At 46.1% G+C, this 16,821-nt stretch overlaps 1 protein-coding gene across 1 annotated transcript in view; it reads left to right on the top strand.

Moving 5' to 3' along the window:
• Positions 1–103: 103 nt before the first annotated feature.
• Positions 104–16,821, top strand: part of CKAP2L (cytoskeleton associated protein 2 like) — a 79,515-nt gene continuing 62,797 nt past the window's right edge. The window contains exon 1 of the mRNA XM_029604241.1: positions 104–260. Within this exon, the coding sequence (XP_029460101.1) occupies positions 221–260 (40 nt within the window). The 5' untranslated portion in view covers positions 104–220. The remainder of the gene's footprint in view (positions 261–16,821) is intronic.

Below are 16,821 nucleotides of genomic sequence, written 5' to 3'. Positions count from 1 at the left end.
TCAGCTCAGAGCCAATCATTTTAGCGCCAGGCGGTAGCTCGTGACCAATCATCTCAAGGGCTTAGGGCGAGCTGGCGGAAGTAGCGCGTTGGGGGACGTTTGTTTCTCTGGTTTACCCGCACGTTCTGATTGGAGGGTTTGAAACGGCCTCGGCGGCTAATGAGCGGTGTCAGGCGCTTGACATGGCAGCTTGAGAGGGGGAAGGAGAGTTGGGTGCAGAATGGAGGGTGGCGTTGTTGTGAGGAAAATATCCGCGGAGGGTGAGTGAGTCTTTAATGATAGTAATGTGATGGCTGATAATTCTTCTTGGGGTGTAGTGAGCATGGATGCGGTTCACCTTCCCGTTCCTCTGTTGGTGGCTCGCGGGGACGTGCCTGCGAGTGTTTTTAATGAAAGGGAGTTTCCCCACCACTATCTTTTTAGTAAAGCCGCGATTTATAACTAGCACGCTCTTTTTTTTTTTTAAATTTGTATTTCCCCACGTTTTGTTACATTAATTAAGTAACTTTATTTGGAAGGCAAGGAATATTGAAGGAAGGGTGGGGGGAGATGAGCAAACTCACGAACTCTGTGAACTTGGCCCATGCAGTAGGAGCTTGAGTTCTATGTCACTTAGGAACCAACTTTACAAAATGCTTTGCGGTACTAAGCTCAAAACCACTGGCGTACCGGGGGGCGCAGCAGGGGCCTCTTCTGTTAGCAGGCATCGAATAACTGCAGTAGGGCCCGCACCGGTGCTGTCGTCAGGTACGGGCATATGGAGCGCATGTCCTGAGCCTTCCAGACAGCCCCGAGTCCCCCGAAGCTCTTTCATCTACCTCTTCCTGATCTTTCAGAAGCTTGTAACCGGTTTCTCTTCCCCTCGTGCCGGTGCGGATCAGTGACAAGTTTGAAGAAGAGAGGCCAGTTATAAGCTTATCTAAAGAGGATGCAAAGATGGGGGCAGCCAATTTAAAGTTTAAAAGCGGCTCCTGGGGACTTGGGAGACTCTTAAACTTGGTTGGATTGAGAGTACCTAGATTGAGAGGAGGGAAGTGTGAAGACTTTGGGATGATTTTGGTGTGTGTGGGGGTGAAGACTTGGGGATGACTGTGTGTGTGGGGGGGGGGGGTGAAGACACCCAGCTTGGGGGTGAAGGGAAGATTCTGGGATGGGGGATGAAGAGGATGCTCAGATTTATTGGGTGGGAGGAGGGGAAAGTGTGGTAGAGACAGGGATGGGGAAGGAAACAAGGACTACTAGATGGGGGGCAGAAGAGGGAACAGATAATGTGTGGGAAAAGTGGGCACTCAGATTGAATGAGGGGGGAAGTAGGGTCTTGGGGATGGGTGGGGAGAATAGGGACTCAGCAGGTGTGTGAATTGTAAGCAAGGAATTATGAGATGGGGCTGTTAATGTGAAATGTGGTGATAGGGTGTGAACTTGGAAGGCTGGAGAAGGGCAAGAGGCAATGAATGGGACTAGGAGAGGAGGTGGAGTAGGTGGTTAGAAACAGAAGCAGGGGGAAAGGATGAATGACAAAGGAAATTGGGCTAATGAGGGGAGATGGAACATGCAGAGGAAAGTATTTGAGAGTTGGGGAAGGGATGAGTATAGAGTGTGGAAACTGGGAATTAGGGAATGTTTCTTATTTCTATGAATAATAGATGAAAGTGGGAAATGGGGGCTTGGGGAAAATGGACTAGGGTGAATGTGAAGATGGGTTGGGAAGGGGATGAGTGGAAAATGCAGATGAGATGACAAGAGATCAAGGACTGAATGATGGAGGAGAGAGGATGGGTGAAACCTAGCTAGGAGTAGATAAAGGTAGAAAAAACTGAGAAAAGAGATGTAATAGTTTGGCTGCTGTGAGAAAAGAATTGAAAGCAGGAGAGAGGAAACAATGAACATGAGACAGGCAGGCTGATATGGAACTGTGGCTTGGCTGCGTGTACTGTTAAACACGCGATTGGCTGCACATTTCCCACCAGTGTCTATTACCCCTTATACCAGAGCTTGCCAAACTTTTCATGTTGGTCACACACTTTTTAGACAAACATAATTTCGGGACACAGTAATTAGTCTACAAGCAAACCGGAGGTTAAAGGTTAAATGAACGAAATGTATTTCGACAATTTATGTATGTTTCCTTAAATATATACATAATAAAATGTTTCACAACACAACATATCTTGTGAAAACCTTTCATTTATATTAAAAATATATAATATTCCAAGATTAATGTTAGTTATAATTTATGAGTAACAATAATAAAACAAAGTTATTGTGTTATTCAATTTACCTCTTTAATGAGATATATGAGCTTGATGGGATGAACACAGCTTTTGAATATTTGGTGTTAATAAAAAAGTCCAAAGGGTCTTCTGCATAATTTTAAAAAGCTGGCCAGTTTCACACTATATAATTATTTGATAGCCTCATTCAACTAATTCTATATGGCTATGAGAGTGAAATCTGGAATATATAGGAAGGGACAGAATGTCAATATAAATCCTGCACCTCCAGTTCTGTAACTCTGTGCATCCACTGAAATTCCCCCAAACAATGGAGCTTGGATGTTTCCCTTACAGCTCATCATACTAAAAGATATTTTCAAATGCTGGTGTCACCTCACAGTAACAGAGGCACAAACACCTTCCACTGCCAGGCACATTGTGAACTAAAATAAAACCTCGCAAAAAAGACACTCAAAATCTATACTGCAATCCCATTGTAACATAACAGTAATAACACCAAGGACTCAAACAACAATAACCCTACCTGTGAAAAAGCATGGGTAAATATTACACTGGATCCTAGAATACCAATACACCACCTATTGAGGAAACAAAACAAACCCGATTGCTATAGATCCCTATGCTAGCAGAATTTCTCATCATGGTCATACACACAGAGCAGAGACAGACCCTCACCAAATACAGAATACAAAATAAAGGAGCACAAATTAGACAAAAACTGAAATGGAAACTCCAAGAAGCCAGACTCTGTGTATTAACAATGGAAAAACAGAACCACCATTCCTCATAAAACAAACAAAATCAAGAAACATAAAGCATCAGTTATAATAGTAAAACCATACTAATAAAAGAATATTTTAAAACTACTGATAAATAGAATTTCTATTAATTAAAATCATATACATTTTTTACAATTTCCCAGAGGTTATCCTCTCTCACACAGACTCACATGTCCATTCTCTCTCACACATACACTGTCACATACATACACATTCATGCTCTTATACCCACCATAACCTCTCGCTCTCACAGACACTGACACACTCTCAGGCTCTAAGACACTCTCTCCCCCTCCACACACACCCCACACACAAACTCTTACTCCCCTGGATTTTCTCATACACACTCTGGCTCCCTCACATACACACAAACACACACACCCAGGCAAGCTCCCAGTAATTCTCACACACTAAAACTGACCCCCAGGCAGGCTCCCTTTCATTTTCACACCACTCCCTCACCATCCCCCAGGCAGGCACCCATCCATTCACACACATACACCCCCAGGCAGGCACCCATTCATACACATGCACACACTAAAGGCAGACCCCCTCTCTTTCTTTTGCCAGCAACCTCGGAGCCTCTCATTCCTCTGCTGCCACTGATGCCGCATGGCTATTGGGGAGGCGCTGATTGCTGCTATTGGCACTGAAGCCCATTGTGCTGCCTCCTCTGTGCAGGCCCTGTGGGTTTCCAGTTCCTCCATGTTGATCTCGTACGTTGTGAGATCCGCATAGAGAAAGTGCTACTCTTGACATTAACAAAGATTACATGTGCCAATCAGTAAAAAGTAATTTATTTCTTTTTTTTTTTTTTACCTTTGCTGTCTGATCTTAGTTTTCTAATTGGTTGGTCCCAGGCTTTTTGGTTCCACCTCCCCTTTCTTATTTTTTTGCCAATTCATTTCATATTGTCTTTTTTCTATTTCTTTTCTCTCATCTATCTTCTTCCCTCAAACATACAGTCAGGTTCTCATTCTCACATGCTTTCTCTCTCTCTCACACATACACACAGGCTCTCACTCTCACATGCTCTCTCTCTCATACAATCATTCATACACAGTCTCTCTCTTGCACATGCTGTCTGACTCTCACACACCCAGGCTCTCTCTCACTCCCACATGCTGTCTTGCTCATGCACAGGCTCTCACTGTCACATGCTGTCTCTCTCTCACACACAGGCTCTCACATGTTGTCTCTGCAAACATTGAGATCCTCACTCCCACACCCAATCTCTCAACTCACACAGGCACCCAATCTCTCAACTCATCTCATCTCATACACGCACACAATCTCTCAATTCAGCTCATACAGGCACCCAATCTCTCAACTCAGCTAATACACGCACTCTACGGGCCCTCAGCCTCTCTCTTACCTCTGGGCCTCCTCTTCACGGGTCGCTGCAGGATCGGCTCTGCAGCGGCCCTGATCTTCTCGGGCCGATCCGATCCGCGGTGGGGGCCCTGCTACCGGGCCTCTTCTCGCCCGCTGCAACAACGCGGCTCCTCTTCTGCACGCGGCTGCTTCATCTCCTTCCTGCCCGTGCGGCTCCGGCAACAATTTTCTTCCGGGGCCGCGTGGGCAGGAAGGAGGCGGAGCACCTGCACGTTTAGACGTGCCCTTTTTCTTCGGGCCGTGGTGACGTGAACTCACCACGGCCTTACCGATCTTCCGGCTGTGTACGATTCTTCGCAGCTCAGCCGCCAGTGGGATGAGCTCCACCGATGGCCGCATTGGCTCCCGCTTGCCGGTGTGTCACGTGCACCGGGCTTGCGCGGCACACCTCAGGCGACACACCAAAGTGTCGCGACACACACTTTGGAAAGCTCTGCCTTATACTGTAAGGAATAATAGTGTATGGAAAATGCACGGCTCCCCCCGAAACTAATAGCGTTCATCACATGCATGTTGATGAGCCTATTAGTCGCCCGAAAACCTGAAAGTAAAATGGTGGCCAAGCTGCATATTTTACTCAGAAATTAACGCCTGCCCAAGGGCAGGTGTTGCATTGTAAGTGACCCTGAAAAGTGTACAGAAAAGCAGAAAATACCAAAAACAAAAAAAAAATCTGCCGGTCGGCAGGTTAGAAAACTGACACTCAGTTTTGCTGGTAAAATTGGCTGACAGCCATCCCTAATGCTAATAAGGAGGCGCTAGGGACATTCTATTGTCCCTAGCGATTCCTTATTAGCACATGGCCTCATTTAAATAAAGAATTGTGCATTGGGGAGAGCTGGCGCTCAACAAGGAGCGCCGGCTCTCCCGCACTTTTTAATGAATCAGCCTATGGGAAAGGAGTTAGAAAACAAGACTGGGACCAACATGATTTGAAAATGGTCTGCGCGAACAGGCCACTCACCTGTGCGCGTGATACAGTATTTAAATGAGGCCCGGCGGTAGAAACGGGCAAAAAGAGGCGCTAGGGACACTAGTGCGTCGCTAGCGCCTCCTTTTGGCCCAGAGTGGCGGCTGTCAGTGGGTTTGACAGCCGACTCTCAATTTTGCTGGCGTCGGTTCTCGAGCCCGCTGGCAGCCACGGGCTCGGAAACCGGACACCGGCAAAATTGAGCGTCCGGTTTTCGACCTGACAGTCGCCGGCTGACTTCAAATTTTTTTTTTTTTTTTACTTTTTACCCTTCGGGACCTCCGACTTAATATTGCCAAGATATTAAGTCTGAGGGTGCACAGAAAAGCAGTTTTTCCTGCTTTTCTGTGCACCACTCTAGGCTCTACCTCTACCCAGTTATTTGTATCCAAGTTCGAATCATCCTGTTTTTTGTAAGACAACTTATTGTCATGGTTATTGTTTTGAATGTAAACCGACTTGATTAGTAATTCTGTTACTGGAAAATCGGTATATAAAAGTGCTAAATAAATAAATAAATAAATACCTGTCCGTCCACTGTATCTCCACTCCCAGAGTTTGACCTCTCTCAGTACTGCCCCTCCCTCTGTCCCTCTCATACATCAGCCTCCCTCTCTTTAGTACACATACAGACCCCCCTCTCTCTCGCATGTGCCCCACTCCTTCATATGGGCTCCCTCTCTCTCACACACATCCCTTCACACAGGCACTTTCTCTCATAAACAAGCACCCTCACACATACAATCCCATTTTCATACACCAGCTCCCAATCTCTCACACACATTCCTTCACAATTTCTTCATATAGGTTCCTTCTCTCTGGCACTCTCACACATGATCTCTCTCACACTCACTCATTCACTCACTCTCTCACTGTGGCCTGCTCAATCTTCGCTTTGAGTGGGATGACCTCTTCTTACGGCATGCCAGGGCCTGCTCCATCTTTGCCACGAGCGGGGTGGCCTGCAGAATTCTGTGCTCTGCAGTGGCGTGGAATTCCCCCAGGACTAATGGGTAAGGTTGTTCTATAAGTCTGGCAGTTGGTCTATTTATGGTATGGCAGGTTTGCTCTCTAGGTTCAGTGTTCATTCTTTGCAGGGTTTTGTTTTACTCATTGTTGGTTGCAGAGGGAGTTTGTGTTGCAGTTACTGAAATGACGACAGAATATTTTTTTATGATGAATAGTAAGGGAAAATGTCCCAGTTTTGGGCAATGGGGTGCAATGAGGGAGGCAGTACAAATGCATTGCCCCCCCCCCCCAAGTGCCAGAGACCCTTGGTACACCTCTGCTTAATACAAATTACTACTCCCAAGACATGGTGAAGGAGTTGTTTTCAGTATTGGGGTTGCTAAAACACCCACAGAGATGGCACCCAAGCTACATGCCGTAATTGGCATTGATGTGTGGATTTCCCACCTATTTAAGGTAAACTATTAAACTGATGATTTGCCCTACCAGTTCTTCCCTTTCTTTCACACTTTTGAAAACAGACTAATAATACAAGTAATTTACTTGTGTACTTGAGCAATCTTCTGCTTAGCTCGTCTTAATGTTGACCTGATGGAGGGAAGCGGAGTGCTTAAAAGCTAGTCACAGATGTATTAAGTCCAGAAAAAGATATCAGCTGGTTGATGTTTACTTCTGAAATGATTTTGTAACTTTAAGCCTGTCTGTTTTGGGAATCTGCCAGTTACTTGTGTCCTGCATTGACCACTTTTGGACATAGGATATTTCCTAGCGTGTAGCCAGATACTCAGGACCAGTGATTATGCTCCCTTGCCAACAGATGGAGACAGTCAGATTTCAAAGCTGATGTCACCCTAGATATATACCTGCAGTGACCTCAGCCCTTCAATATTTCTCCGTCTCCAGCAGACTGTGGACTTCTCTCCCTGTGAGGATTATATTTTTTGGAAGGAGAAATTTTACATCTAAATTGGAGAAAAAAATAAAGTCCCCTGGTGATATCTAAAGGTCCCTCCCCCAGCTGAGAATTCCTGAGGTGATTTCCGAGATCCCTCAGAGTGTGCCTTGGTCCGATCACCGGTTCCTGGTGTGGACTTTGCTGCTTAAGCAGCTGAAAGGCAGCAGGTGCAGGAAAATAAGTGCGGCAGTGATGGCCAAAGCCCTCTCCCCCCACAGCTGGAGACAGCCTACATATTCAGCAGTAAGCGCTGAGTCCAGGTAAATTTAAAAAAAAAAAAATTACCTCAATTCAGACATTTGGAGGGGTTTCGATAAGACTTCTTCCGGTCTTCTTGCTCAGTGTGCCGTACAGATGTTCGCAATCCTGTTGGGGTTAGGCCCTGCTTTAGGCTTGGTCGGCACACCACGTGATAGGCTGCAGCAACGTCAGCTTGCGAGCATCTTTGTGCATGCCGTACTGCCATCCATAGAATGTTGGTATGTGCAGTGCGTCGGCTCCGCACACACGTGTGCATAGAATTGTGCACGTACATATGTGCAGAATACAGGTAAAGCCGGGTGCATGGGCTGTGTGTGCACCTTGCCGCATCCTGTCTAGGCGCCTGAAATCTGTGCGTATAACATTTTAAGCGCGACCTGACAACATAGTTAACGCCGCCAGTGGCTGTGGCAGTCAAGAAACATAAGCGCCTTTCTCTCTGCGCTGCTTGTCAAATTAGGACTTCACAGTCTGACCTGGATTCCAACTTATGTCAGCACACTGAGGAAGCCCAGGGAGAGCTGGCCTCCCCAGACTTTGCTAACCCCGGCTCCTCCCATTCAGAGGATGGGTTAGCCACAGCCTTAACTGGAAAAACCCCCGATCTGAGTATTCCTGTCATCCACGGGAGAGGGAAATTCAGCGGCCGAGAATACCTCAGTACCTCCTGGGCTAGGCGTGGACTCGGCTGCCTTCTCTTAGGAGGAATTTTTTCCAGGGCCTTCAAGCCTTCATATAGGCACAGTCTGCTACTTCACTTGCCCTTGTCTGGATGGAATCTGAGCCGCTAAGCCCTCTCAGTCCTATTGGCAGACTTCGAGGCATGCCTCACCAAAGGTATCCCTGGTAAGGACCCGGACGGCACAGCCAAGAGGAGGATACATATTCCTTGGAATATGGGGAAATTCCCCCTGGTTTAGAACCGTATTAGACTTATGTTCTGGTTTTTCCATAGACGAAGTGCCAGCCCTGGTTTCCCAGACCCCTGAAGATCCTGGGAGTTCCTGGGGCAGACTGACAGAAACAAAGAATCCCATTCTGATTTCCCAACGGAAAACCTTTCTACTTTCCAGTACTGGAAGCCATCCAGGAGTTGATTGACCTGGAATGGGATGCCCCAGAAGCAAGTTTTAAAGGGGGACGAGAGTTAGAAGCTCTATACGCACTGGATCAGGCAGTGAGAGCATTTGCGTTTCTCTAAACTGGGTGTGCTGATCTGTGCTATCTGTAAGTGAACAACTATCCCAGTGGAGGGAGGAGTGGCCTTAAAAGATGCACACAATAGACAGATGGAGGCCATCCTTAAACAGGCCTTTGCAGTAACAATGACCTTACAGATTGTTTCTTGTTGTGCTCTGGTAGCTCATTCGTGCCTCTCAGGAGGTGGATGACTCTGTAAATTCCAGAGCGGTTATGGAACCTACTGCCTTCTTAGCTGACATGGGCTCAGATCTAGTCTGTACTTCGGCCAGGGGACTGGTGACAGCCAGAAGACAGCTATGGCTGCGGAATTGGTCAGCAGACTCAACCTCCAAGGTAAATTTTACAAAGATGCCCTTTAAAGGATTACTCCTTTTTGGAAACAAATTGGAAAAGCTGGCCAGTAAATGGGGCAAATCTCCAGTTCCCTGGCTATCAGAAGATAAGAGAAAAGTTACAGTGCCCCTTGCCTATGAGGGATCGATCCAGGGGCTCCCAATGCTTTCGTCTCTACAGAAACTCTACATTTCAGAGGTCTTGGCCCTTTGGGAGGTCTGTCCTTTTGTAGTCGACAGCCCAAGAGAGTGGCAGGTTTGGGTTCAGGTTTGTCCCTAACCCCACCAGTGAAAATTTGCCAACTCACCCTTGGAATGAGGAGATAGGGGGTCGACTGTTCCTCTTCTAGCAGAGTTGGGTCGAGATCACTTCGGATAAATGGGTACTGGAGGTCGTACAAGAAGGATATGCCCTGGAATTTCACAGCACTCCTCGGGACATATTCATGATGTCTCCTTGCCATTCCCAGCCAAGAAGCAGGCAGAGGAGACTACTCCTTTTAAGGCAGCTCAGGATGAGGGCTATAATCCCAGTACCTGAGTCCTAGGAAAATACAAGGCGTTATTCCATCTATTTCATCGTACCCAAGAAGGACCCCCATCCTGGATCTCAAGAGCATCACTCGACATCTGAGTGAATCATTTCTGCATGGAAATCCTACACTCCATGATAATCGAGAGAGTTCTTAACTTCCCTGGACCTATCCAAGGCCTACCTACATATTCCAATCCGTCAAAACAGTTTCCTATGCTTTGCAGTACTGGGTTGCCATTATCAGTTCTGGGCACTGCCCTTTGGCCTAGCCACCAACCCCAGAACATTCTCAGACTATGGTGGTCGTAGCAGCAGCATTGAGAAAAGAGGGAATCCTGGTGCACCTGTACTTGGATGACTGATCTGGGCCAAGTCCGTGGAAGAGTCTCCAGGTGATCAACAGGGTGATCTCCTTGCTTAAGCACCTCGATTGGGTCATAATCCTGGACAAAAGCAGTCTCAAGCCCTCCCAGTCATTGGAATATCTGGGAGTCTGGTTCGAAACCAAGCAGAGCAAGGTCTTCCTTCTGACCACACAGATAAGTGGATCAGTTGATCATGATACGCCCGACAATATGGAGCTGTCTCCCAAGTTCTCTGATGGTGGCAACCCTGGAAATAGTGCCATGTGAGAGGGCATACATGCAACCACTTCAACGCTCACTATCACATTGGAACCTGCTGTCTCAAGACTATTTGTCTCGCCTCCACTTACTGATGGGAGAATGATCTCAGTTCCAGTAGTGGCTGCAGGAAGCCACTACTGGAACTGAGATCAGTTTGGAGAGGACAGGTGTACACCCCTGCTCATCTGAGCAGGGGTGTACACCTGTCCTCTCCAAACTGGCTGGTTCTCACAACAGACACGAATCGGGGTTGATGAGCTCACTGTCAGGAACTGGAAACCCAGGGACATTGGATCGAGGAAGAGACCCTCTGGAACAACAATTGCCTAGTAGCCTGGGCAGTCAGATTGGCACATCTGCAATTAAGCCGAAGACTCCGGGGTCAAACGGTCCGTGTAATGTCTAACAATGCAACGACGGTAGCCCTCATCAACTGCCAGGGTGGAAGCAAGAGCCAACAAGTCTCACAGGAGATAGAGCTCCTTATGGAATGGGTGGAAATACTTCTACAGATCTCAGCCTTCCACATCGCAGGAAAAGACGTCAGAGCAGACTTTCTAAGCAGAGAGAGAGTCTGGATCCAGGAGAGTGGACTTTGTCGGCCATAGCCTTTCAGTTGATAGATCGCTGGGGACTTCTGTCCATCGACCTGCTGGCTACCTCTCACAATGTAAAGGTTCCCTGATTTTCTTCAGTTGTAGGTCATCGATCCCTTGGGATTGACACTTTTTTTTTTTTTTTTGTTCGGACCTGGTCAGAAGAAGAGTTGCTATGTCTTCCCTCCATGAACCCTGATGGGCAGGGTCATTTGCAGAATCGAGGACCACAGGGGATTAGTCCTACTAGTAACTCCAGATTGGCCCATGGTATGTGGACATGCAGAGACTCCTGGTGGAGACCTCCCTGTGCCTCCCATCACACAGGGACCTGCTACAGCAGGAATCTGTCCTTCACAAGGATCAAACTCTATTCTGTCTTACGGTCTGGCCCTTGAGAGGGCTCGCTTGATGAAGCAATGATATTCTGCGGCAGTAATTGCCACCTTATTCTGCGCCTGGAAGTTCTTTGCATCCCTAATGTATGTGCAGGTCTGGAGAGTGTTTGAGGCCTGGTGCAAGAAATGTGGTGTCGTCCCCCCCCCCCCCCCCCCCCCCCCCCCCCCCCCCCCCCCCCGGCAGTCCAAAACCCACTAATTCTGGAATTATTTTTTTTTGCAGTACTTGGATAAAGTTTTAACCCTTAACTCCTTGTAGGTTCAGGTAGCTGCGCTCTCCTGTTTCATGGGCGAGGTGAGCGGAACCCACCTATCGGCTCATCCAGATGTGGCTTTTCTGAAAGGGATGAAGCACCTACGGTAGCCAGTTCCCTTGTAGAATCTTAATCTAGTATTCAAATTTTTGGCAAGGTCCTCCTTTAGGCCGCAGTCTTTCCTTGCATTTATTAGCCTTAAACTGTGTTCCTGATGGCTATATGCTTGGCACACCGCATCTCTGAACTATAGGCATTGTCGTGTCGAACCTTTCCTATGCATGACTCCAGGAGTGTTACAGCGTTGTACCGTTCCATCCTTATTGTCCAAGGTAGTCTCTGAGTTTCATTTGAATCAGTCTATTTCGTTGCCATCCCTAGATAAGCACGAGGACACAGAAGAATACTGCATCCATCATTTGAATGTCAGACTTTTGGGGCGGTATCTGGAAGTTTCAGAAGCGGTCTGAAAGACTGACTGCCTGTTTGTCCTTCGCGGGGCGAACCAGTTTTGTGGGCTACCATAGCTTGCTGGATTAAGGAGGTGGTCATGGGAGTCTGTGGAGATAGGAAAGCCATTACCTTCTCAGATTAAAACTCATTCCACTTGGGCTCAGGTGGTCTCATGGGTGGAAGCTAGCTGAGAGGCGACATGGTCCTCCTTGCACACTTTATCCAGGTTTTTTCGCCTGGACGTACAGGCCCGAGAAGATTCAGCCTTTGCAAGGGCGGTGTTAACAGTATTGCAGGCAGCCTCCCGCCTCGATTGGGAGTAGCTTTTGTACAACCCATTGGTCCTGAGTCCATCTAACTACATGCTAGGAAATGGAGAAATTACTTATCTGATTTTCGTTTTCCTTAGTGTAGACAGATGGACTCAGCATCCTGCCCATGGCTGCCCAGGAACGGTGCCAAGGATTTGCTTGTGGAGTGGATACAGATTCCAAAAGATTACAGGTAAGCAGTCATCCGGTTCCTAGATCAGGGCGTCTATATTTTTACTGAGGTTTGGTGTTTGGTTGAGTACAGTTATGGTTATCCATTTTAAATCATTTTCTTCAATATTATGTCCACAGTGGCTTTTGGAGAGAATACTGAAGGGCTGAGGTCATTGCAGTGGTGTATCTAGGGTGACATACGCTTTGAAATCTGACTCCGTGTCTATCTGCTGGCAGGGGAGTATAACCCATTGGTCCTGAATCTGTCTACACTAAACAAAATTATCAGGTAAGTAATTTCTACGCTATGCTTGATGGACCCTTGGTCTGACCCAGTATGGCAAGCGTTATGTTCTTATGACAGAACTCCATGGGAAGAACCCTTGGAATTTATACCAAGTGGACCTCCAGTTTCAAATATTGAGCTGGCAGCTATTCTGCCATCTAGGAGCAGTAGATGCCCAGTTGCTTCACCGTCTTGCTAAACAATTTCGGTAAGCAAGACGTCCCCTCTGTCTACAGGATCTAGGTCCACAAAGGCAATAGAACAAATTTTTCATTATTAAAAAAAATCTATTAGCTTCTCTGCACCTGTAGGTGCAACCACCAAGATCCCTGGTGCGGGTCCCAGAACATAATTTAGAACATGAGTCTCTCACTACCTAAACAGACTGCCCAGGTATGACAGTCCACCATGTTCTCCACCATGAAATCTTGGGACTCTACCTACTCCGGTAGAAGAAGGTGGTCCACCATCTTCTAAGTCTGAGTGATGTCAGGAATTTTGACCTTCTCGATCTCAAGTTAGTTCCACAGGATTCCCTTTGTATACCCCTGATGACCCTCCAGGACATTCATCTCCACCAGAACATCTTACTTATTCAAGATTTGTGGATAAGTTGGGCAATACCTTAAAGGTAGAAGTCCACAAGATACCTGATCTGCATTCGGAGGTATTCGACACTTTAAAGATTCTGGAATCCCATCAGAACAAACTGCTTTGCCTTTACATGCTGTCCTAGATTCAGTCTTAATGAAATCTAATCACTAGTAGGCCCATTTTCTGGCCTACTAGTTTTTAGAAAACTAGACTTTAAGTTCTGCCTCAAAGTTTCCAGGATACAGAATAGTCCATTTACTTTACGTCTTGGTGGAGATGGAGTCCACATTGAAAAAAGCAAAGAAAATGACTCCACTCCCCCAGGGAATAAGACTTTGGACCTTTTGGTCAAAGTATTCCAAAGCTCCATGTTAATATCTCAGATTCCTCGGCACCAATATTATATGGTACAGTACATGTATAAATGCCTTCAACAACCAAAGCCATTCATTCAGTCAGAGGCCGGAGAACAGAACACTTCAATTACTCCATGATTAGAGGAGCTCAGGCACTTACTGTGTTCAGTCTACAAAGCTTTTGAAGATACCTCCCCCTGTTCTGCAGTGGCTGTAGCACGATCAGAGTGGATGTTTATAAAAAGCTCGCTGATCTACCATGCCTGGGAGACAACCTCTTTGGAGACAAAACTGAGTAAGATAGTCTCCCAAATTAAGGAGCAAAATGTAGTAGTACAGTGTCTGACGATGCCTACTGAACAATAGGGCACATACAGACATTATTTCTCACAATATTAAAAAACTGTTCTATTAGAGGATACCATACAAACAGTATCCTCACTATCATCTGCTGTTGTACACGCAATCGCAACCAAGAGGCCGTCAATGGGACCATAGGCCACAGAAATAGCAGCAGCAGGATTTTTGAGATCTAACCAGCCACTCCTGGGGGGGGGGGGGGGGGGCAGGATAAGCAATTTTCTCAGCATGGTCCCAAATAACCATTGAATCCTCAATATTCTGTATGGATACCTTCTGGATTTCACCAACCACCCCTGCCTCCATGAAACTCTCTTCTCAGCTCCCTCTTGCACTTGGAAGCAGAGAAGCTATTATCACAGAGCAATTCAGCTTCTCCCAAAGAATCTGATCAATATGGGCTTCTTTTCCCAACGTTTTCTCATTCCAAAATGCATAGGAGGTCTTTGCCCCATCTTGGACTTCAGATCTCTCAACAATTATCTCTGAAGGGAGAAATTCAGATTAACTCTCAAATCAATTTTACCTTTCATACAATTTGATCCTTTCTTGACCTAAAGGACAGACATACACACATTCCGGCCCTCCAATCTTGTGGGCAATATCTCTGCTCTCAGATAAGATCCACTCATTCGTAGTAAAAGGTATTCCCCTTTAGACTATCCTCTGCCCCAAAAGTCTTCATGAAGTGCTTAGCAGTGGCTGTGGCCCATCTCCATTGTGAAGGGTAATGAATTCTTCCCTACCTAGATGGCTGGCTTATAATTTCTCCAAACCCCAAATTCCTGCAGACAAACTTAAGAATCATCATAGAATGTCTGGAGGCTTTGGTATTACTGATAAATTATGAGAAATCAGAACTCAGACTGACTCAAATCTTACAGTTTATAGGAACAAAAATTGGTTCCATTTAATCAAAGGTTTTTCTTCCAAAAGAGCAAAACGACTGTCACCTTGCCTTACAACTGAGACGTTGGTCATTCAGTATGCAAGTTTCTGGTGATCCTGGGTCACATGGCGGCAGCCATTCATATAGTCTCCCATACTTGACTCCACATGCATCATTTTGCAGTGGGGTCTGAAGATTTATTGGTCACAGATCTGACAACCTCTCACTTAATATTGGTCACAGCCTCCATGAAAAAAAAAAAAGATACAAATTGGTGGCTCAAAGAACATGCCTTTATACAAGGGAGCCCCTCTGCGGCTGCCTCTGAATCAGTTGATCCTCACCACCGATGCATTTACCCAGGGTTGAGCTCCTCATGGTTTTCAGTACCAAAAGCAAGGTAAGTGGTCCCTACAAGAAGCGGCTTTTCAAATCAACCTTCTAGAACTGAGCCATCCGCAATGCTCTGGTCACATTTGAACACTTGCTACAGGGCAAACCTGTTATGATACACATGGACAACAAGTGGCCATGTTCTATATAAACATCAAGGGGAATCCGGTTCCTAGATACTAGACAGACAAGCAGTTCAAATATGGGAATGGGTGGTCAGCTGCTCATCTCACTCCAAACGACATACTTATAGCATAGTGAACATACAGGCAGACAGACGTGACAGAGTGTTTTATCCACACAAGTGGTCACTTGACCAAAAACTAGCCAACAATATCTTCTACCGATAGGGCATGCAATGGATAGATCTCTTTGCAACAGAACACAACAAAAACCTACACCAATTTTGTTCTACCCAGAAATCACAGGATGTTTTCCTTTCGTGGTTGACTGGTCTGCTATACACATTACCTCCAATTACTCTACCCGACTAGGCAGAGATTTTCATAGCTCTGTTGTGCCAGTCGACCATCTTATGCCTATCTTGTACAATTCAGTCCAACCCAAAAGACATCTGGGCAATTACTCGAATCTTTTTCTCAGGGGAGAAACACTCTACCTGCTTCATTTGTCGCTCCACCTCATGGCATGGATGTTAAATGTGAAATCTTAGCTTGGCTGGATTTACCACTACCAATATAGGACCTCGTCCTCTCTGCAAGAAAACAAGACTAGTCTCAATTACTCTTTCAAATGGAAACTCTATTCCAATTGGTGTATCTCTCATTCTATTGACCTTTCATTTGTTCATCAGAACAATTGCTCAACTACTTACACCAATTTTCCCAAACGGGTCTCAAAACCTCCTTGGTCAGAGATCATTTGAGTGCTATTGCAGCCTATCCTTGCTAAGATAAGGGACTATCTATTTCTATGCACCCTCTCATTTCACATTTCATGAAGGGCCTGCTTTATTTACCACTTTCAATACAAAATCCACCCGTTCCTTGGAATATTAACATTGTTTTGACGATTCTCATGACAACCCTATTTGAGTCCTTAGAAGCAGCATCGTGGAAATATCTAACATAGAAAGTGGTGTTCCTAATAGCTGTCGCATCTACAAGATGAGCAGGTGAAGTTCAAGCCTTGGTTCATGTCTCATCTTACCTGCAGTTCTTCCATGACAGTGGTACTTTGTCCGCATCCAAAATTTCTGCCGACAAGTAGTGTCCGCCTTTCATCTCAATGAAGCTATTATGTTCCCAACTTTCTTCCCCAGACAACACTGGAACGAAAGAGAGAATATTGCAAGCAAGCCTTAACTTACTATAAGCAACGAACACAAGGCCACAGGCATGCCCAATAGCTGTCTCCTGCAACCTAACAACCTAGGAATAGGAGTAACAAAAGAACATTATCCAACTGGATCACAAATTGTATTCAATATTGCTACCACTCTACCTCTTTGCCATTGTCCAGTGCAGTTAAGGTG

This window comes from Rhinatrema bivittatum, chromosome 5 (genome assembly GCF_901001135.1).
Source record: "Rhinatrema bivittatum chromosome 5, aRhiBiv1.1, whole genome shotgun sequence".
In the NCBI taxonomy this organism is placed as follows: Eukaryota; Metazoa; Chordata; class Amphibia; order Gymnophiona; family Rhinatrematidae; genus Rhinatrema; species Rhinatrema bivittatum.
This window is presented reverse-complemented; position numbering and strand designations above follow the sequence as displayed.